This window comes from Pelodiscus sinensis, chromosome 6, assembly GCF_052426305.1.
Source record: "Pelodiscus sinensis isolate ZL-2025 chromosome 6, ASM5242630v1, whole genome shotgun sequence".
NCBI lineage: Eukaryota > Metazoa > Chordata > Testudines > Trionychidae > Pelodiscus > Pelodiscus sinensis.
Genome location: NC_143057.1, coordinates 68,486,031 through 68,509,595, shown reverse-complemented (window position 1 = coordinate 68,509,595; position 23,565 = coordinate 68,486,031). Strand labels below are relative to the sequence as shown.

The window sequence follows — 23,565 nt, the reverse complement described above, 5'->3', positions numbered from 1 at the left end:
ATGACACATGCATTAAGAAGGATCATGGCAAACACACCATTAAAAAAACTTTAAGCCTTTAATTAAAGATACAGAAAAAGAGGAACATTAAAACATTTGAAGCATATTACACATTCTCTTTCCCTTTAGCTGGAGAAAGCCTTTAGAAAGGAAAAAGAAACTTTTTCTGCAAGTGATGTAGATGGTATTAAAGATAGCAATAGCTGCCCTTTTCAGAAAAAAGAAGAGATAATTACTTGAGATGGGTTGAAACTGTTGTTCTTGCTCATGTTGCTAAAGTCTGGTCCCAATTCCTGGATGACAAAATAAGACAAACGCACACAAAAAGGGATAGAACAGAATACAAAAGATAGACAAATCTGGTTGATTTTCACTTGCAAAGTTCACTGGAAAAACACAGACAAGGCACACAGTCTTATCAGATACTCTGAGATCAGGCAAACTTGTTTAGGTTATTGCTTTTAGCTGCCTCTTTCTGGTCACAGTCACAGTATTGCCAAATATGCAGTCTTGATCAACTAAGCCAGATTCTAATTAGACAAAAGTAAAAAGGAGATAAAGAGATGAAATAAAATAGAAAAGGGAAAAGAACGTATTGGAAGGAGTTGGGAGAGACAAGGTCTTATCTCCCAAGTAGTGTTCAGGTCCAGCAAGAGGTGGTGGAGGTAGCAGTGTCATCTGACTCCCTCCCTCCAAAATAATCTGCTCAGGACATCATTCAGTATTAGGATGAAGATGGTCCAGTCACTACATATGGTGGGGGTGGAAGCGACTCTCGTCAAACTCATGCCATGAGCCATTTTTTTCTCCAAATCTTCCTTTCACGACTCAAATGTGGTGATGGTTGGAATACACAGTCCATTCATTATTTTGTTCACCAATTAGCTTAATTTCCAACTTAATTTTCACAGCTGAGCTTACTTTACAGAAATTTGTGGGCCAAATTATGACAACACTGTCTATCCTTACAATCAATGATAAAAATTCCTGGCATTCTGTTGATGATACAACTTCTTCTGATAGAGGTGCTCCACCAGTGAATTACAGGTGATAGTATTTCAAATATAGGCAAGAGTTGGACCAATGACTGGAATAGTATGGGAAAGATACCACTGTACTCTGAAGTCAGCATTTTGTAGTAAAAAGGCCAATTTTTGCTGCAAATATTTATATATAAAAGGTTACAGAAATCATATAATTTCAAGTCCAATACCAAGCCCAAATGAATTTGTCTCCTCTTTCAGCAAATTAACATAAGCGGTATAATATAAATAGTACAAGATATTTTTATTTGAGGTTAAAAAATTGAAAAGTCATTTTACCTCCTAATGTAGCTGAATAACTGGATGTCTGTCCAAACTGATTTTCTATATATTTTGGCAGAAATGTGGCAAAGCCAGTGGCAACTAAAGCTTCTGTAGAAGCAGCTATTATTAAACACATCAATACAGGATTCTTCAGCAGTATCTGGGAGGGGAAAGTTTGTTTAGTAGTCTGTACATTCCTTCACTATAGTATTACTATTACTTTATTTATTTATTGTAAGTAAACAACATTTTAAAATGTGTGCTGATACTTTGGTTTAAAAGACTTGGGAATTACAAGCCCTGAAACTGTCAATATGATTTTCTACTTTTTCCCACACTTCACTTGTCATACACATCTGAAATAGATTTATTAGAAATTAGTCTTAATAAAGGACTTTTTTGTCCAGGAAAAATGAATTGACCATTCTAGTTTTAGATGTTTGAGTGATAAGTTTTCAATGTATTAGACCAGTGTTTCTTAAACTGTGTTCTGCAGGACACCGGTGTGCCGCGAGGCAGTCAGAGGTTTGCCATGGAAAACAACAGAGTTCAAAATGGCCACCCTTAAAGGGGCAGGCAACCTTTTTTTTTTTTTTTGTTTAATAACTTCCCCTAGACTGTTTTCTCTCCCCCCCCCCCCCAACAAAAAAAATCATTGGTGTTCCTCATAAAAAAATTGTTTGGTGTTCCATGATCTTAAAAAGTTTAAAAAACACTGTATTAGATAGTCTTAAAGTCTCCCAAAGAAAGAGATCATAAGGCTAAATAACAAGAAGAATCAAAGTTTCATCTTTATTTTGCATTCTCTTATTTCTTACTATATTCTCTTGCAGGAGTTGTGGCCAAAAACTTGAGTACTTACGGAGAAGCAAGGAGTCAAAAGTTTTAACAAAAAGATGCTCTCCTGACAAAGTTACAACCCCTCTTTGGGGGTGGTTTTATTTTGCTGGCAGGAGAACTCTCTCCTGCATGCAAAGACTGGATACACTGCATATCTCACAGAAGCATAGCTTTAGTGACACAGCTGTGCTTCTGCCAGGTATGCAGTGTAGACATAGCCTTAGTGCCACAGATGCCATTGGGCTTCCCTTCTCCTGCATTGTACCGCTATACACATTTACTGAAGGAATTTACTTTTATCATAAAATGAAGCTGATTCTGAAGTCTTTCACAGTTTCATTCAGTTATGAATTTCTTGGGTAAGCCAAGCTGCTGACTTATATTAAATTTATTTCAGCTTCTTACAAGAATAGAAAAATATTACGACAATTCATGATAAAGTTGCTATTTCAAGTTTTTTGGCCAAATAGCATCTTTACTGAAAAGTTCAGTTTTGGTGAATAAAAAAATATTCTTTCAGTAGTTTCAGCCAAGAACAAAGGAATGTGTGGAAAGTGGGAGGTGGAGAAGTCACTCTCATTCACAGAGGCAACGCACAATCATTCATAATGACAATGAACAGTCACTGAACCAGAAGAAAGAAGATTAGTTACTAATCTATTCAGTAACTGTTTGTATGGCATGTATTGCACATGTTAATTGCACTTATCTTGCAACTTTCCCCCTCACTGGTAACAATGGGCATTTCAAGCTCCCCCTGCTGCTATACAACACAATATGTGGGTACAAACAACAGAGCCACTCTTAGCGACTGCTGTTCCTTCCTGGTGGAACTCCAATGTAGAGGGTAGAATTGTGTACTGTGAACATGGAAATGGAGATGTACAACACATTTCAAACAACAACATTTACTGAACTTGTTAGTAACCATTTTCTTCTTAAATATGCATTTCACTCTTGGTGAGTTTCGAGCCATGAAAACAAGAAATGGGAGTCTATTTCAATGAAGACTGAAAAACCACCCATACAACTCTAGCTTCAGCTCTAGAATCTTCAGCCACTGCATAGAGGGAAATAAACCTGTAGACAAGGAGGCCGCACTACAAATGTCTGTAATTGAAAACTGTGCCAGAAAGTTCATGAAAGATGACTGTGATATTGTTGAATAATGGTGTGACATTAGCCATACATATACAGAATGTCATCCAGGAAGAAATTCTCTGCCTAGAGACTGACTGTCCTCTTATTCCGGCTGCCACTGCTATGAACAGCAGGAAGGATTTACACAAGTCCCAGGCTCCACCTCCAAGTAGTCATGCCTGGTATTTGGGGCAGAGGTCAAAGCCAGGGACAGGGTCCTGACTGGGCCAAGGGTATCACTGGAATCAAGATCTGGGGATATGACAAGGTCAGAACCAACCTCAGTTATAGAGAAGCCAGATTCAGCATTGCAGCCGGATTCCAGGTATAAACCTGCTGCTGAAGCGAGGTGGTCAGAATTCAGGGACAATTCAAATTAGTATTGTAGCCAGCATCCAGATACAAAGAGGGTCAAAGGATAAAAAGGGTCAGTGACAGGGCACAACAAAGTCAGTGAAGAACACAAACTAGTCTGGAACAGAGTTCAGACAAGGCTGGAGCAGGAACAGGATCAAGAGCAATCTGGGAATCTCAACAGTCTAATACACTGCAAGGCTGCAGGAAGATTCCTGGTTGGGCAGTGCTGTTGCATAGACTAATCTGTAGCTTTGGCAGGATTGGGGAAATACCAGAGTCTGAGGGTCATCTGACCAGATCTTGGCACAGGGACAGGCTGCTACTTCTTGCCTGATGGCTGAAATCACTGCAGGCTACTTTGGAAGGGTAAATCAATGAAATTGGATTGTTACTGCATTCCTGAGTGATTACTTGCCTCAGTTTTGCTGGAGTGGCAGCTGAGTGTACAGCCTTGGTTTGACAGCATGAGGGGTGACCCAAAGGTCATTTGATGGATGCAGCATCCCTTCATTAATAGGTACTTCAGCCATGTTTTGGGATGTTTGTTTTCAGATATCAAACAAATTTATACTTTCTCCTGAATGGTGTCCAAAGGAATTTATTTTTTGCAGTGTGCTTCAATTTTCAACTGATGATTTTAAATGTGGTCACGAATTATTGTGCATCATGAAATAGTTTCATCAAGCAAAGCAGAAAGGCCACAGAGAATCACTCTCTTAGGGTATGTTTACACTACCACCCTAATTCGAACTAGGATGGTTAATGTAGGCAACCGAAGTTGCAAATGAAGCCCGGGATTTAAATATCCCGGGCTTCATTTGCATCTTGCTGGGCGCCGCCATTTTTAAAGCCCCGGTAGTTCGGACTCCGTGCCTGTGGCTACACGCAGCACGGAGTAGGTAGTTCAGATTAGGCTCTCTAATCCGAACTACCGGTACACTTCGTTCCACGTTCCTCCGAACTACTTACTCCCTGCCGCTTGTAGCCGTGGGCACAGAGTCCGAACTACCGGGGCTTTAAAAATGGCGGCGCCCAGCAAGATGCAAATGAAGCCCGGGATATTTAAATCCCAGTTGGATTCTCTAATGTCGTCAAAAATTAGCCATAGGTCAGTTAAGTGAAAATATTCCTCATGATGCAGTAGTAACAGGACTGAACAGTAACACCTTTTAGCAATGCCAAAAGTACAATACATTCAAAACGCTAATTCGAACTAGTTTTTAAGTCTAGATGCGCAAATTCGAATTAGCTTAGTTCAAATTAACTAAGTTAGTTCGAATTAGTGCAGTAGTGTAGACGTACCCTTACAGACTAGCTGTAAGGCTGCTGCTGGAGAAGGAGGGAAAAATAGGGGGAAGGGTCAGAGAGGAAGGGGCTTGTGCTGAGGGGAGGGGGGCAGGACAGGAGAAGAAAGGGGAAGGCACTAAGGGACAGGGTAGACGAGAGAGACAAATGCCAGGGGGCCAAGTGGAAACAATGAGGAAAAGAGCAGGCGGGGAGGTGTCAGTGGCGGGGGGGGGAGACAGGATAATGCTGGGAGAGGAGAGGGGAGGGGCTTTGGAGGCTAGAGGGGAGAAGGGGAGGTGGTGCTGGGAGAAGGCATGAAAGAAGGGGTGGGCATGAGGAAGGCGGGGATGGAGCAAGGCATGTGCGAGGGCACAGGGGCATGAGGGTATTGGGGGCAGAGAGTGGTGAGGGGGTGGGCATCAGGGAAATAGAGGGCAAAGGGGGCAGGGGCAGTGAGGGAAGCGGGAGGCACCAGGAGGGTGCAGGGGTAGCGGGAAGGTGCAAGTGCCAGGGGATTCTGGTGGTGAAGCAGAAGGGCAGACACCTGCAGGGGAGGAACCAACACCAGAGGAGAGAGGCAAGGCAGGTGTGTAGAGGGGGGTGTTAGGAGAGGGGATGAGGAGGGGTAGCTCACATGATCAGAGTGGGGCTCCTGGAGGAGTGGGCACAGAGGGGGGAGAGAAGGGCTGGTGGAGGGGGGCAGGTCTCAGGAATGCTGAGGGCCGTGAGAAGGGCAGGAGTCAGGACAGCAGAGGTGGGTAAGGGGTCACAATCCTACAACTGAGGCCTAATCAGCACAGAGTAGAGCAGAAGAATCACTTCTTGAGTCTTGCACCCCAGAATCATGTTTGCTTTTTTTGTAACAGTGTCACACTTGACACTTGTGGTCCACTATGACCCCTAAATTCCTTTTAGCTGTTCTCCTTCCTAAACAATCACTCCCAATTCTATATATGCTCCTCCCAGAGGGCTGCTGCAGCTGGTGTGAAGCCCAAGGCATGACCCACTTGCACTGGGAATGGAGGCAGGCTCCAGCCCCTTGTCCTTGGCTGCCCGCCACCCCATGCTACACCCGCTACACCCCGGGTGGCCACACCAATATCAACCTGTAGAACCTGCTGCTGCCATTCAGAAGCCCCGAGTCATCTCAAAGGGGAGGCCTAGCAGCTTTCAGAGTGGCTACCAACCCAGCTGAGTGGGGACATGGTAGCCAAGGGAGGGGCACCTGCTTCTGCATGGTGGCACCAGGAGACCCCCCACAGTCCTCAGCCCCTCTCCTGCCCCCCTGTCTGTGAGTGAGCAGGAGATCCCCCCTTCTCAACATGGCATCCCAAAGGGGGCCCCGCTCTCTGACCCTCCCTCCAGCCTCCTTTTCTGCCTCCTTTCTATTTCCTCTGACCACAGACATCCTCCTTTTCTGCTTCACAGTACCCCAGCAATGCCACCTTTGCTGCCCCTTCTCTCCACACAGCTGTCCAGATCCTGCTGTCACAGCATCCAGAGAAGCCCAACCCCTCTTACCCGTTAGCTCTGTAGTAGCTAACAAATGAAGTCTGATTTTCTTTAAAACTGTTGACTGCCCCTCCTTCCCAACAAATCCTTTTGATTTGAAGAAAGTTTTCAGGGTGAAATATCTGGGTTTCTATCCAAGAGTAAACCAGATAGTTGGATTACAAGGCTCAGTGACAGCCTTAGAAGCTTAGTTAAGACTCCATGATTTGAAGGAGTAGAAGTTCTCTGAACACCACTCGACTGTGGTTATTAAATTATATTTTGTACTACAAAAAGAATATTACTATGTAACATTTATACTTTTGTCACTATCCAGTATCTACTCCTGTAGTTGTCCCAAAACAGTACTGCAATTATTTCCCATGCAAGCATCTGCGTAAGAGAACAAGTTTTCTACATTTCTATGAAATTGGTAGTTCATATGTGAGAAAGTCAAAGTATATAAAAATTATGTAAACTCAATAACAAATAACTGCTAAAAATCTTGCACTAGATTTATTGTTTACCTTACCAAAAGAGCAACTGGAAAATCTTTAAAACTTTTTCCAATATTCCTGTCTTCAACAAATGCCTCACTTCCATCATGATGAGCTTCAGAAACTTTTTCAGATTGTATTTTTGCTGTACCTACAAAAGAACAAGTTTATTTTACACAATGAAAATAAGGAGTGACTTTTAATGCTTGAAACAAATTCATCTTTAAAATGCAATGTTACAACAAATGCTCCATTTCCCAGAAGAGACTTTGTGTAGATTTTGCTGGACAATGCAGTGATACAAAGTACAAAACTGATCAATAATGCTTTTCTATGGAGAATAGAGCTTTGGAGCATCACAGCAAAAACATCAAGGGCAAGAATGAGAATTCTTGGTGGTATCAGGCCCATCAAAAAAGAATTCAGATTTACTAAACTCTGTAATGGCCATTTCTTCCCCCATACTCTTCGTTCTCTTCTTATTTCAGCCATTTCCCACACAGAAAGCTTTAAAATATTTTGTGAAGAGCCTGTACTACATTTTACTAACAAAATATTTTGTAAAGTTCCTGAGGTGTAAGCCCATCCTAGGATACTTGAATCCAGCTTTCATTGCTCTACCCATACATCAAGGCAGGAGGTTACACCTGAATCAAAGACTACGATACAAGACTAAATGGAATTATTTAGCAGGAATTATTGCGTCCTGAGCAGTCTGAAAAAGTAAAATAATGTATTTAAACTCTTAACTATTGTCTTGGGGCGTAACACAAGGTAACTGTTCTTTTGAAAACTTTAACCACCACATTCCCTACTTCTCTTGCCCTCATTTTATTTCTACTAGATCCTGAATCCTCCTTCGTAATCCCATTTCCCAGTAAGCCATTCAATAACCCTCTAACACTCAATTGTCTGCCTCCTGTCCAACAAGCCTAGAATTTCACTGCTTACCTGTAATACAGGTTTAATTAATATTCTAAACACAAGACATCATTCCTATTTTACCAATGACACACTAAAATCATAGAGTAATTAAATTATTTACTTGGTGTTACACAGTAAGCTAAGTGAGTGGAAGAGAACCTTAGAGTACCCATTCCCAAAGTACTGCTAGCCAAAAGCTCAAACTCCCTTATAACTTAGTTGGTTAACAATGAACATTTACCTGGTAAATGCTTTGGAAAACATGAAAATGGTACTATCAGAAGCCATGTTCCAAGACAGCACAGGAGAAATGCTATCCACCAAGCCCCAAGCCAACGTGGGTCATCTGGATCAATCTCTGTGCTAGAAAAGATAATATGGAAAATGTAGATATAATAATGACAAACATCTTCTATTCGTACAGAATATTGCCACAGATTATTGTGGCCTTAAGAGCTATGCATTCAGTTTCTCCCATGGAATTAAGAAAAAGCCTATCAGGTACAATGCTTTTTTCAGCATTGTTTTCTGGACCTATTAAATGTTATAGTTTTACTTTTTTATACAATCAATCAGGACATTATAAAAATAATCAAATCAAAATGGAGGCTCTTGAACCAGAATGTACTGGACTGACTAATATGGGAGCAAGGGAAAATAGATCTTGCTAGGATGCAATGTCACCACCACATCATTAATCACTAAATATATGTTTAATATTATTCAAAACAACTTTAAATCTCTTTATCATCAGTGGATTTTTATACAAGTCAAATCTGAACTGGATACTAGTGCCATCACACTGAAGTTGCATGGCTAAAGTCACAAAAACGAAAAAGCAACAATAGTTCATCCAAATCAGGATTGCACCAATTGCGATATTAGATTGGTCCAGTGATCATCTAGTCCTGTATCTTATTACATTTCAGGAATAGATTCTACAAAGAAATCCCCACTGAATAAGTTTCCATTATGTGACATGCCCAGGAGAGAGGTTTCTTCCTAATCCCAAGAAATTAGTGGTTGGTTTATGTCCTAAGTCACTGAGGAATGATATATCACACAGATTTTTTTTTTTATTTTAACTAATGTCACTGTGGAAATCCTAGAACATAACCACTGAAATGAAACAAGCGAGATCCCACTCTTCATATTAATCACTAAAGGAATTCTCTGGATAGAAAATATTGATTGTCTGAAATTTAGTTGCTTCATTCATGTACTTAGAAGGCAAGTTTGCTCTTACTTTAAAGATGATAAATAAAAGTGATAACCACCATCTCCAAAAGTTGAAGCTTGGCTCATGCCCCTGATTAGGAGGAGTAACTTTTCCCTACCAAAAAGATTAGAGTTTAGGTCTCTTTTCTTAGAAGTCATCAAAGTCAAAAATGTTGCCCAACAGGCCACAGGGTTTTCAAAAAAGCCCACAACACAAATAATCTAATGTTCTTTGAAGGAATGAGCTATTAAAGAGACTGAAGCTGAGCTCAGCTATTCACCCTCCATATCCTCAACAATGCCATAGGAAGTACCTGAAGATTTTAGTAGATTATTTAGGTAAAAAAGATCAATAAAAATAGCACACGGTGCACGGAACAGAAGAAAACCAGAATGCTGCCTTACCTTGTTTGAAGAGGGGCATCAATATAGATTTTAAGCAGCTGCCCTCCTAATACATAGCCAAGGGCAGGACCCAGCAATGACATGGCATAGCCAATTCCTAAAGAGAAAGAAAAAGAAAAAAATATTTTCCATTTTATGTCTTACTAGGATATACAATTCTTCAATGTAAAGTTAAAGAAAAAATTAAGCCTATTTCAGATCACAGTAAAGGTTCACAAACACACAAAACACATTTGCAGGGGAAGAAAAATTACATATAGACTTTAAATGTAATGATTTATGGAAGATTTGTAAAAATCAAAATATATACTTAATTATATTATGAATCTCTTTAACATTATCTCATAGCTATTATTTAAGAAATAAGGTGGGTAAAGTAGCATCTTTTATTAAAACAACTTCTGGCTATTTGGGTGGCCCTGCCATGATGCAATCTACTTCTCTGGTGGAGTGCCTTGTTTGATTAAAATGGTTTTGTGCACTCATGTGTATATCCCAGACTTTCTCCTCAGAGCATATTCTGTGCTTGACTGCATTGGGGTTGCTACTGGATCAATGAAGGCAGGTGTGGTTACCTGCAGTATTGCTTTATATGATGATCTGTTGGGTTGCACTGTTGACACTGATTGTGGTGTCCAGGAAGTGATATGGAATGGAAACTTTGCTCCCTATTGTGTGAAAGAATTGAAGAACAAATAGCTAATTTCTCGAATTGTGTGTGTGTGTGTGTGTGTGTGTGTGTGTGTGTGTGTGTTTCAAAGCACTTGAATCTTGCCATGTTAGGTAGCATTATCACTAGTATTTTTTGCCCTAAATTTAAATGGTTTAAAGTAAAAAAAAAACCACTCTTAGCACTTAAATTATTAAGAGAACACATATATAGCCTGGAAATTCTAAGCCTGGAAAGGCCTATACTTTAAGAATTTTGGTGTAGTTTTACCATTTTGCTAATTACAAACGTTTAAAAACGAAGAATCAAAATCAGTGTATATGTACATGGTAGTCAGAGGCCTTATTCTTAAGGCTTTTTGCTAAGTGGCAGGGGCATCCGTAAATTGGGATGCATTCTAAACCAGTCACATTGAAATAAGACAATTTGGTACTTGACTCCACATAAAGGAAATAGACTAGAAGATTTAAAGGTTGATAGCCTTCTATCTGGCAAGGACCCACTTATCAATAGTTGAGGATGTGAAATTCTCTTTTTTGTATTATTTTGTTATTATGCTCCTAGTCTCTCTATTGTTTATCTGTATTGCCTCTGACAGGTTCCTTGATTGATTCTGTCTGCTGTATAATTTTGCTGGGTGTAAATATATTAAGGTAGCAGAATGTAATTGGTTGGATAATCATGTCATACTGTGTTAGAATTGGTTAGTTAAATTTCAGTAAAATGACTGGTTAAGGTCCTCCTGAAAATGTTACTATATACATTGGGAGTAAACAGGAAGTAGGTTGAAAAAATAAGGAAACAAGGAAAAGACACTGGATTCATGCTTTCTGGAAGCTAACCACATTGAATTACGTACATCTCTGGACTTGGATATTGCCATTCTCTGTTTATGTGAGGAAGGCCAAGGAAGTGGGAAAGTGAAGGGATAAGAAGCTGATGTCTGCATGAGCAGCTCTGACAGCAATAAATAACACTTGAAGCATAATAAAATATACAGCTCCCAGTTTACTGAACGTCTAAATGATTCAAGAGCAATGGCCCTGTATGCTTTCAGTATAACTTGCTAAGTCATTGAGGGGGAGAAGGAGAGCTATTTTGTCTGCCCAAAGCAGCAATACAGACGGTTCTCTCTAGTTTTGCAAGGCAAGAGAATAACAAGCAGCATGCTTTCTTGATTTTGCCTTAGAGCATATCTAAAGAGGTTCTCTTATTTCAGGCTAGTCCAGATTAGCCAACTTGATTAAACAGCAGTGAAGAATCAACAACTCCTCTTTTAACTTGTGTCAGCAGCTCTATATACTTTAACTTGAGCTGCTATTATGTCTCCAAGTTAATATGTCTTAATAGCTATTTTAATCCAAATTAGCTAACCCTCTGTTCAGTATAAAGTATGCTCTTAGTCTTTTTAAGGCCTAATTGCCACAATATCAGAGTATCCTACACTATGGTGGAGAACAGAGAGACAGACATTAACTTTCAACTAAGTATACATGACTAATTATGCGGAAAGGACTTTAGCTAAAATTCTGTATGTAAGCAGGGACTGAAGGACTGCTGCACTGCAGCTAGCTGAAGTTGTTTAGCCCTGCAAGATAATTAACTGTTGATATGTAAATATAGCTCATGCTGGGATGGGGAAGAAAGCCAGGGTGCCCTTATGTAAATCCAATTCAGCCAGGGCTGATGGAGGATCAGTTGTTAGCATGGAATGTGGTATGTTGTAACTAATTTGTCTGTTGTGGGGTCACAAACCATGCTACCCCCAAATGTAGGAACTGTAAAATATGACACCAGTGCTTGCAGGAGAGACACCATCATTGTAAGGGGTCTCAGATAAACAAGCCTTCCCTTTCCAGAGTTGAGTGAACTGAGTTTGGGGGGGGGGGGGGGGCGGGAAGGCTTGTGCTAGCCTGCCAGGTGTGAGCTGTAAGACTGGTTCAACCTGTTTCTTTTCCTCCCTGTTTTAAGGTAGACCTAAAGCAGACTCCATCAGGAGTCTTTTGTTATTCCATTGGAAGCTGGAATCTTTTAGTCAGACTAGGTGTCGGCTAAGAGTTGAAATCACTGGTTTGGCCTGGAGCCAGACCCATTGTGACCAGTGGGCAGCTGATAGGAGCAGCGGCTGGCGGAAATGGCCAGCAGCTGGCCAGCAAGGTGGCTGGCAGGAACAACCGGCTGGTGGCCAACAAGGCACCTGGCGGTCATGGCGGGCCGCTGCTAGGAACAGTGGCAGGCGGCCAGCAGAAGAAGAGGCTGGTGGAACAAGAGGACCACAGAATCAGCACAAAGGTGGCATGGCCTCAGGCTCAATAAGTGGAGTCATTAGAGTGATGTGTCGGGGTCCACATTGACTGGGTGGATCGGCATACAGAGAAATTTGGGTAAGTGAATGTAAGCTGGGACAGTTACTTGTGGGGGGGGGAGGTTATGAACTCTGTTCATGGTATTTTCCCAAGCTAATGTCATGTGACCTCTCTCCCTCTTTCATATGACCTCTCTCCCCTTTTCTACACCCAGACTCTGTGCTTGCGAGTGGGAAAGCATTGCCTCTCAGAGGCGCCCAGAGGTGTGTGAATTTCCCAGGCTACTGGGTGGGGGCTCAAGCCAGTTCTGTGTAAGATGGATGAAAAGGGACTGCTAGATATTGAACCCGTCCCTGGCTACTGCCAGCACTACTTGGAAGAAGGGTTACATGTATAATTTTTTTCAGTTTTGTTGAATCAGGGATCTGGCCTAGCAATTTTCTTATAGGCCGACATTGCTGCAGCAGGGAGGACAGCTACCATGGGCCCCACAACATGGTGTGTGTGGAGCCCCAGCTCTGTGCCCTCAGAAGGTATAGAGCTGGGGACAGACTGCGATGAGCCCGTCCCTGTCGTCCCCCCCCCCCCAAGTCCTCAGAGCAGCACTCCAGCAGCTACTCAAAGGGTCCAGACCCCCAACTGCCACCACTGTTATTACAGCAATGCTGGAGCTCTGGGTCCCTTTGAAAACTGCTAAGCCCCAGGGCAACTGCAACCTTTAGCTCCTCCTCCCTCTCCCCATGAGCAGGCCTGCATTTCTGGATTCAATATGCTAAGGGGTAGGACTATGTTTCTTAGCTATTTAATGCTACCGGAATTATCTCCTTAGAGACCCAACGTAAAACACTGACCGTACTGAAAAACTCCCAATGACTTCAGTGAAGCCAGGATGTCTACCAAAACTGGTAGGACCCTTAGATCCAGGAGACTTAAGATAAAACTTTAAAGGACCAACAAATCATGAATGGGAATTCTAACTTCTGAGCATATGGGACAGAGAGTTTTATCTGTCTAATAACGGCTAGTCTGCATCATAAAATGTCAGTAGAAATCAAGTTACTTTCCTTTCATATCAAATTAAACTTTTGTTTTGGAATGCACTTAAAATGTGCAAATGGAAAGAAAAGAATGCAACATAAAACAAATAAATTTGGTAAATACCTAAAATATGATGTACCAGAGGCCTTTCTGTGCCTAACAAAAGCTTAATTAAAAACAGGTCCCCAAGTTCAAAAACAAGCACATATCTCTGCCGATATTTTATTATAATTCAAAAATGGAAATATGAACGTACTTAGTTATTTAATACATATTTTAATTTTGTTATGTTGTTAAAATAGGCTACTTTTTAAGATGACACTACTTTTTTCTTCTGTAAATTCAGATGTTAATCTGAAGTCTAGAAATCTATGTCATCAACTCTTCAAAAGCACTGGCCCTTTAGATTTGGTTTTAGAGCTAGCAATGAAATCTAATGAGCAAATTACTTTTTTATTTGTTTTAAAAACTCCACTGGAATCATTTTGCAACACTTTCCTGCTCTACAGATATTTCTTGAATATTCTGGTCCTGATGAAATGCATCCCAGGATACTCAAGGAGCTGATAGAGGAGGTATCTGAGCCTTTAGCTATGATCTTTGAAAAATCATGGAAGACGGGAGATTCCAGAAGACCGGAAAAGGGCAAATATTGTGCCCATCTATAAAAAGGGGAATAAGAACAACCCAAGAAACTACAGACCGGTCAGTTTAACGTCTGTCCCAGGGAAGATAATGGAGCAGGTAATTAAGGAAATCATATGCAAACACTTGAAAGGTAATAAAGTGATAGGGAATAGCCAGCATGGGTTTGTGAAGAACAAGTCATGCCAAACTAATCTGATAGCTTTCTTTGATAAGATAACGAGCCTTGTGGATAAGGGAGAAGCGGTGGATGTCATATACCTAGACTTTAGTAAGGCATTTGATACAGTCTCGCATGATATTCTTATTGATAAACTAGGCAAATATAACTTAGATAGGGCCACGATAAGGTGGGTGCATAATTGGCTGGATAACCATAGTCAGAGAGTTGTTGTTAACGGTGCTAAATCCTGCTGGAAAGGGATAACAAGTGGAGTTCCGCAAGGGTCTTTTTTGGGACCCGTACTGTTCAATATCTTCATCAATGATGTAGATATGGGGATAGAGAGTACGCTTAAGTTTGCAGATGATACCAAACTGGGTGGGGTTGCAACTTCTTTGGAGGATAGGGACATAATTCAAAATGACCTTAGCAAGTTAGAGAAATGGTCAGAGGTAAACAGGATGAAGTTTAATAAAGAAAAATGCAAAGTGCTCCACTTAGGAAGGAACAATCAGTTCCATACATACAAGATGGGAAGCGACTGTCTAGGAAGGAGCATGGCGGAAAGGGATCTAGGGGTCATAGTGGACCACGAGTTGAATATGAGTCAACAGCGTGATGCTGTTGCAAAAAAAGCAAATATGATTCTAGGTTGTACCAACAGGTGTGTTGTAAGCAAAACACGTGAAGTCATTCTGCCGCTCTACTCTGCACTAGTTAGGCCTCAGCTGGAGTACTGTGTCCAGTTCTGGGCGCCACATTTCAAGAAAGATGTGGAGAAATTGGAAAGGGTACAGAGAAGAGTGACAAGAATGATTAAAGGTCTAGAGAACATGACCTATGAAACCAGGCTTCATGAACTGGGCTTGTTTAGTTTGGAAAAAAGAAGATTAAGGGGGGACATGATAGCGGTTTTCAAATATCTAAAAGGGTGTCACAAGGAGGAAGGAGAAAATTTGTTCCTCTTGGTTTCTGAGGACAGGACAAGGAGTAATGGGCTTAAAGTGCAGCAAGGAGGTTTAGATTGGACATTAGGAAAAAATTCCTAACTGTCAGGGTGGTCAAATATTGGAATAAATTGCCAAGGGAGGTGGTGGAATCTCCCTCTCTGGAGATATTTAAGAACAGGTTAGATAGACATCTGTCAGGGATGGTGTAGACGGAGCTTGGTCCTGCCTTGAGGGCGGGGGGCTGGACTCGATGACCTTTCGAGGTCCCTTCAGTCCTATGATTCTATGATTCTAGTGTGTGTCAAATTTTTCCCTCTCCTCCCTCCTCCCATCCCCCTCCATCATGTGAGCAGTGCAACAGAATTCAAAACAGGTCTGACAGAATTTGTGCACTCAGAACCACTCTTTAGAATAACTATATAAGCATCAAACAATTTTGAACAACTTTCATGTTAAAGTTCAAAGGTACAGTACAAGTTTAATTGATTGATTAGTTTTGAGGAAATCTGGATGGACATTTGAGCACAGAACTGAAACCTTAATTAAATCTAATTCTAGCGTTAGTTACATGAACTGTCCTGCAGCATATTATTAAAAGAAACTTGAACAATATTTCAACACAATTAACTTGCTCCTTTATTAACCTGAGGAAAGAAGTGACTGCTGAATTCACAAGTAAATTATGGTGATTGAAGGAATTCTTTTGGTAAGTGTGGAGGAAGGCTTGACCACTATAAAATAGAGGGGAAAAAACATGTGAGTTGCTTTGTCACAGGGTACCACGTGGAGCAGATGTAGTCTCGATTCAAAGAGGCCAACACACGAAGCACTGAGAGGCTACCAACCATCCACAGAAGCACTCCTCATCCTGGGTATGTGGAGCCTGGAGAGTGAGCCAACATTCACCCTGCAGCAGCAGCTCCAATTCCATAGGGCTAGACACTGCTCTCAGCACTTCACCTTACAGCCTAGCATATGGGGTTGAAGCACCACTCAAGTGTGATCTAACTACTGCTCCAGAATGAGGAAAGATGATGCAACCATTAAACAATACTGTAAGAACAGGTTTTAACCCACTGTGATAGCCAGCAGGCCCTTAAACTATTGTCTCTGGCTAAACTTTCTAGAGGCCTGCTGTTCAGCTGGCCGAAGATGCAGAAGGCCTAACTGGCCTGGCTAAAGCCTTGAGTTCAGTGGGAACAAAGGATGAGCATAAAAAAGCAACCCTGCCTGTTTATCCTAAAGTAGAGAGCCAAAGAAGCATAATATTAAGTAGGAAATCATAACTAAACTCTCATATCATAAGTTTCACACACCCATTCAAAGCCAAAGCCCTGGAAGGGGCCTCAGAGTCTGGGCCATTCTCCCGAGAAAGAAACAACAGCTGCCTTCTCAAGGTCAACCACGAATCGTTGCTAAGGAACTAGAGATAGTGCTCCCCTTCACAAGCCCAACTTGCAAATCTATTAAAGACATACTTTAAATAACTGCTTGCTGCGTATCTTATTTTGATTTGTTTTTTGCTCTATACCCTTAGATAAGCACCTATGGACCATACCTATCACTTATCGGGGAAACACCGTTGCCACTCCTATGCATCCCAAGCGGAATGTAGTTATGCCTTGCACATTTTGGGGGGAAGAATGGGGACATATATTTGTGTTTCGCAATTGTGTTAACCTGAGCTGTGGGCGGAGTTACTATGCAATCTTTTAGATTTTTGGCTTATTGGCTCATAATATTTTGCTGCTAGAACCTATCCAAGGGCTCGGGCACGCCCACCCCGTTGTTTCACTCCACCCATCAGCCCCCTTTATAGTATCTTATAATCATTTACTTGGCAGTGTCCGCTGAGCCCAAGTGGCCAGGTAGCACTCTACCAGCACTGTGTGTAATAAACCCTACTGCTTGAATCTACACGGTGTCTACATTTTTGGTTTCCAACAAATACAGTAGGAAGTGGCTGCTGAATAGATAGTTTTTAGCTATGACAGTTTGGCTCTTCTATTTGAGAGTAGATGCCAACTCTAGCTACTGCTAGTTTAAATATGAGCAGTTTAGTACCATGTTAAAATCTCAATTTCTCAACTTATGTTAGTTACATAAGAAAATAAAAGATTAGGTGAATTGTTCTAGATATTGTAGGATTTCTCCTCATCCGCCCCTATTAAATAAAAATAGCCATTCAACAAAATTTCCAACCAGCTGAGATAATAAGCATCGGCGTGCCTGTTTCCAAAAAGAAACCACTGCAGAAACAATGTCTATATTAAAAATCGGTAAGCAACCAAATCTATTACTTCAGCTCTTTAATGAGAAGTGTTGTGTTTACAACATTTATGATCACTTTCTTCTAGCAGGCTTTTTAATTACCATTTTATAAAGTGCTTATTCAGGAATCATTTGCTAGCAGTTTAAATTTTAAAACAATATTACCTATATATAGAGATGATTTGTGTTTTGGGACACTATCATCAATGAAGGCTGTGCCAACAGTGTACAAGGGAGTTCCTCCAACTCCCAGCAGCAGCTGTGCCAGGATGAAGACATAGAGGTAGTTGGAAAGTGAAGACTGTTTGCTGGTATTGCAAGTGAAGTTAGCATTCCTAGTTCCTGATACTGGACAGGTATCTGAAAACACAAGTATAGAGACATTAATAAAATGCAACTGACTGTATCATCATCTAATTTGTGCTATGAAATAGAAAGATAAGAGAGCAAGTGCATAATGCCTTCTATAATTAATACCACTGGATTACTCAACTCCTAATCTTCTAATGCCAGCTCTTCCTACTGTTTTCCTGAGCACATCAGAACATGTCAACTGAACATCTCTGTACCACAATATTACAATATGAAAAATGAGGATCTCTCCCCACCAGTCAAAGAAGAGTGGGAGATTTGTTTAAAAAAACATCATTTTTATTATTTTTGGTTGCCCAAATACACTGAATTAAATCTCTGGTTTGGAGGAGGAGTTGTTCATGCAACAAGATAACAAATAGAATTATCTGATACTACTGTAACTTACAATACTCCAAGTTAAAGAACAAAATATAGGAAAATGTACTTTAAAACAGAGGTTATTCTTTATCAATCAATAAATCTTTATCTAGCTGATATGGATAGGCACAAAGACACTCTCCATCCCTCCATCACTTAAATGTCTGAGAAGACTGAGGTAGTTGTAGTAGAAGAAAATTCTGAATCTTTTTTTTTTGTGTGTGTGACCCAATATTTCTCCCCTGGAAAGAAAAAAAATAAGTTTGTAAGGGTTTTCCTATTTAATAGGTTAAATCTAACAATCTCCCCATGACAACAGATTGGTTGCCTGATACCTAGAATGAGGAAACTATATTACTCGGATTTCTCACACATACACACAGGGCAAGAAAAGGAACTGTGTTAACGCACACCTTCTTTCTGGTACCCAAAAATTAGTTATATGTAAAAGTTAGCTTTTCCTTCCCTCTAGAATATTATTTTTCCCTCTACTATTTTTCCATAGACATCAAAAAGCCTTGATCTTATTTGACAGACTAGAACTGGAGTATGAGCAGTATTCTTTGCAAATGTCTGCATATACCTGTACACGTGTGCATATACCTGTACACATGTGCAACCCTGAAAAAGGAAAATCCCACTCATTTGTCAGAATGGCTGTACTGGGAACTTCTCAACTATTTAAAAAAATATTTCAGAACACTTACTGTAAAGAGAAAATTATGTAAGTAGGTTTTATTTAACCACAGTATGCCAACCAACTATTCAGAATCATCCCTCCAGGAGCATGACTAAATATTATTTTTTACACTGGTGTTTTATAAATGAAGCCAAAGGATACTTTTTGGCCCTCACAGTGCTGACAAAAGAGTAATACAGCTTATACAATATTTCATTAACAAGCTAGTAATATATTCAGCATCAGAAGAGAGTAGAAATTACCTAGTGATCATTCAGAACCTAACATGAAGGGTTAGGCAGGAAAAGCTATTATGATTAAGTCTATCATCCTCGCCATTATCCTTTCATCTTCCAAAGTCTTTAAAGTTGACATACAAATTCACTTCATATTAACACTTCATACATTAGCCTGGTCAATTGGCAGTATTTTGATACTAAAATTTCCATTAAGTCAGATGAGGCAAATTTTCAGTTTAAGAGAATTTGTTACCAAAAAAACCTACACACACTTTGTGTTCAATGCTCCTTTCGATTTATACTCTAGGAGAAGGGCTGAAGCTCTTGGAATATGGCAGATGTCTGGCAGAAACCAGGTCCTAGAAGAAGTTAACATTAATAAAAATAACATGGATACTTCCAGAGAGGGTAGACCTGCACAACTTGGTGGAAGGATGTAGAGTACTTGAATAGCAAAAAGGATCTTAAAAGGCTGTAGAAGGAAGGGCTCCTAAGGGGTAGCAGGGTTAGCAAGTTCTTCCCTCTTTGAAGGGGCAAATCCTTGCACTGGAAGGAAAAAATCAGTACCAATTCCTCTAAGTGGGCCTCCACATTTTAGGTGATTATTCTCCTCCTGTAGTATTTTTGGACAAGAGTAGAATATTAGAAATGTTTTAACCCTTTTAATTAACCCAAAATAACCCCAGCTTTTTATCAATAAAAACTAGTATTCTTTACCATGATAAAAGATATTTTGGCATTTGAAGAGATATTAGAAACAGCACATAAATATGATTCAATAATTTTCTAGGAGTATTTATGCGTTTGTGGGTTTTCTACCTAAAATCCAATTGACCTGAGTCTAAGTTTAAACAAAATGTATCAAATTTTATTCTGTGGTACATGAAGTGTTTTATGGTAGGATACTGTTACCGGTTCATCCCAAACCCTCCCCGAGTTCGGGTGGGGTGTCGTCCCGTGTCTATGATCCCCGAAGGGTCTTTTCGATTTATATGTATATATTAGTGCGTTTAGACTCGCTTGCTCACTCGGGGCCGGGGAGGGGGCTCGGGCCCTCCCTCTCTCCGAGCCCCGGCCCAGGGCCCTAAGGCAGGGATATCTATCCCTTACCAGTGGAGGGGGCTGAGACCCCTAAACCCTCCACTCATGGGGACCACGGCCCTGCCCTGGGCCACTTCTCCCCCGTCAGAGTCCCTTTCCCCAGAGTGGGGATAAGCTTACCGCCAGTCGCCTCCTCGGGGGGGGGGGGGGTGGAAGGACGCTCCTCCTCTCTGCCGCCCTCTCCTCTAGCATCCTGTCTCAGGCCCTTTTGAAAGGGCCGCGGCTTAGCATCCCCGGTTGGCCCCGCCCCCGCGCACGTCGCCCCGCCCTTCCGGGATCCCCGGATGATGTCACAAGGGACGTCATCCGGGTGCGCTTGCCTGGGCCGCGGATCCTCGGCTGCGGCAGCCTTGAACGTGGTCGGCCCGGCCCCGGGTTTCTCTGCGGCCTCTCTGCTGCCGCCCGGTGCCCCCTCGGGCCACTCTACCCCCCGCCCAGCTTCCTTTTCAGTGCAGGGCAGCATGGTTGGGCCGTCTGCCCCGTCACAGATAACATACTGTAAAAGCAAAATCTTTACATTGTAACAGCTCTAAATACTGCAATAACACCATATGTGATGACCCAGAGTACATTTGTAGATGTACATTAGGGATGTGAGTGTACAAATGTTTAAACGGTTAACCAATGAACCTTGGCTCATTGTTTAACCTTCACAGTTACATGCAAGGCCACCCTCCCTTTCCCCCTCCATAAGCTGCTGCCTCTGTATCAAAGGCAACAATATGGGAGGGGGGAAGCAAGTGGGAGCCGGTGCTCACAGGGAACCACCTTTCTACCTCCTCCCCATATGGGTAAACGTGTAACCACTGAAAATTTTAAGTTACACATTTACCAAAAAAAAATGCACTTTAACATCCCTAACATTAATGCTAGATAAACTCAGTAATTATATAAAGTTTACCAGAGTTCTAGAGAATTGAAAGAATCTCAGTAGTATGCCAACTGAATTTTTTTTTTAATATATATATATATATACACACACACACACACACACACACACACACACACACACACACAGATAGGGTCTGGCATTATACAAAAATCAATAATCAAGACAATCCTTGACTCAGGAACAACTAATAACCTAGGAGACAGACTTAAGATATCCTCAAAGATTCAAAAGAACAACCAATCTAAGATGCTTTTTTTAAAAAATGGCTTATTTTTCTCTCCTTTTTTCCTCATCCCACCACCATCCATTTGTAAACAAGTCATGGAAAAGTAGCTTTTCATGGACTACTAATGAACAAAAGTGGAGCCTTAGACAGACTAGATCACTCCACACACAGAGGCTCCATAGGGGAAAACCACAAAGACACGAGTGGGCACATAGGGACTGGTATAATTGTTAGGCATTGTTGTGACATCAAAGAGTGAATTAAACGTGGAAAAGGATAATGAAATCATTACATTTAAATTTGTAGAAGGCACATTAGAATGTATAAAACTTTGCATAAGAGAGATAAATGGAAGACTGAAGATCAGTTTTCTATTACGCGCACATAAATTTTGGCAAAACAAGTTAAACAGTACTTTCATTACACTATGAACTAGTATGGAGAAAGAAGTTCTTCCCTTTGGAAGATACACACACCTAAAGTTCCTAACATCAGATTACCTCTATATGAATAGGGCAAAGGAATGTCCACTGGATTCTGCCCTGCTTTCTTTACTTTTGTGAGAACTAAGTATAACTTAGCCAAAATCCAACCAAACAAGGATATCTAAATGCAATTTTATGTTTTAAGTAGGCTGTTCTGCTTGTCCACTGCAGACACTGTTTTGTGGTCAATCCTTGAAAAAACACCATCATAAGCTGTGATCTTCATTACAGTAAGAACAACTTTCATTTGGATACATTGAAATCCAGTAGCTTAAGCAAATATATACATTTCACTACTTGGTAATGCACAAGTGCCTCAATATATATCCAATTAACTCTTGCAAGCAAAATATGTAATTAATGAAACCTAAATTGCTATTTAGTAAAATATTTACAAGAAGGGAGCCAAGGTCCGTTTTTAAAGAAAACATTTGGATAATGTTGCTTATATAAAAAACTGTGTTATTATTTACAACCATCTGCCATATAATGACACATTTTTCTTCAAGGAATATTGCTAAAAAATTACAGTTTTGTGACTAACAGGTTCTGAACATTCACTCAAATGAACATCAAGTTATTTGATTTTAAATAAATTCACCCTCAAGTCACTCTTAAAAAACTTGGAATTATTTTGCAGCAAATATTCAGCATTTTTAATAATATCTTAAGGCACAGTTACCATTTTCATGTGTGACTAACTCCTACACTTACTTCACACAATCAGGCTTATATAATGTTTAGCAATTTGACACTAAATCTAACTGCATTTAGAAACTTGTCTTTAGGAATAGGAACTTGCTATTGCAACTAAGTCAGAGTGAAAACAGAGGAAAAGAGGAGTGTGACTGGGAAGAAAGCAAGCAGTCATTTTTATTAACATTTGATCTTGTTTTATTACATTTTTTACAAAAAGAAAGAAGTGTCAACACTGACACCCCTAGAAAATGAAGCCCTCCCTTTCACACGCAGCTTTGAGTAGGCAAACCTAATGCGTACTGGCTGATTGATCCTCCACAGTGCTCAACCAACAGGAGCCATCCTTTTTCTAGAAATGCCATCACAAAGTTCTTTTCTAATTACACTGCTGAGAATTGGAGAGGAAATGGAAAGCGAAGGAAGGCATTTGAAACAATGTGGTATTCGTTTTGTTTAGAATTTAAAAACCTTACACTGACTTCACATAGGCCACTAAACAATCCAAACATGAATTTTTACCTAAGGCAGACTGGCAGCGACCCCCTTCTACAGCATGGGACAAGGCATAAATGGGCCACTTGCTGGTTATAACTAGAGTAAACAGTGGATGTTCTGTAACTTGAATTCATTAAATCAAGATTGGGTGACTTCAGTAACTCAACCATAAGTTATGGTCTATTACAGGAGTGGTTGGGTGAGGTTCTGTGGCCTGCAATGTGCAGGAAGTCAGACTAGACGATCATGATGGTCCATTATAGCCTTAAAGTCCATGAATACTATCATTACCAACCTTCGGCAGACTTGAACCTGTGATCTAGAAATAAAAGACTATATTCCATTTCTATGAACCATCCTGCCCTAGTAATTATACATAGGCAGCTATTCTGAAGGTCTTTCAAATGGTTAAACCAATGAACTGGCACATGACTTATAAAGAAGCTAAACATTTTAATAATGTCACCTTACACTCACAGGCAAAGAGATTAAGCCATCAGTACAGTTT

At 40.7% G+C, this 23,565-nt stretch overlaps 1 protein-coding gene across 6 annotated transcripts in view; it reads right to left on the bottom strand.

Moving 5' to 3' along the window:
- The window catches only part of LOC102463874 (solute carrier organic anion transporter family member 4C1), a 177,200-nt gene that overhangs the window by 104,010 nt on the left and 49,625 nt on the right, over positions 1-23,565 (bottom strand). For all 6 annotated transcript variants that reach the window (XR_012904799.2, XR_012904798.2, XM_075932072.2 and 3 more), the window contains exons 3-7: positions 17,675-17,869; positions 9,467-9,563; positions 8,085-8,206; positions 6,955-7,070; positions 1,323-1,467 (exon numbers count right to left, since the gene is read on the bottom strand). Coding sequence is in view for 4 of the 6 variants with exons in the window: in XM_075932072.2 (XP_075788187.2) it covers positions 1,323-1,467; positions 6,955-7,070; positions 8,085-8,206; positions 9,467-9,563; positions 17,675-17,869 (675 nt within the window). In the remaining 2 variants the exon portion in view is untranslated. The remainder of the gene's footprint in view (positions 1-1,322; positions 1,468-6,954; positions 7,071-8,084; positions 8,207-9,466; positions 9,564-17,674; positions 17,870-23,565) is intronic.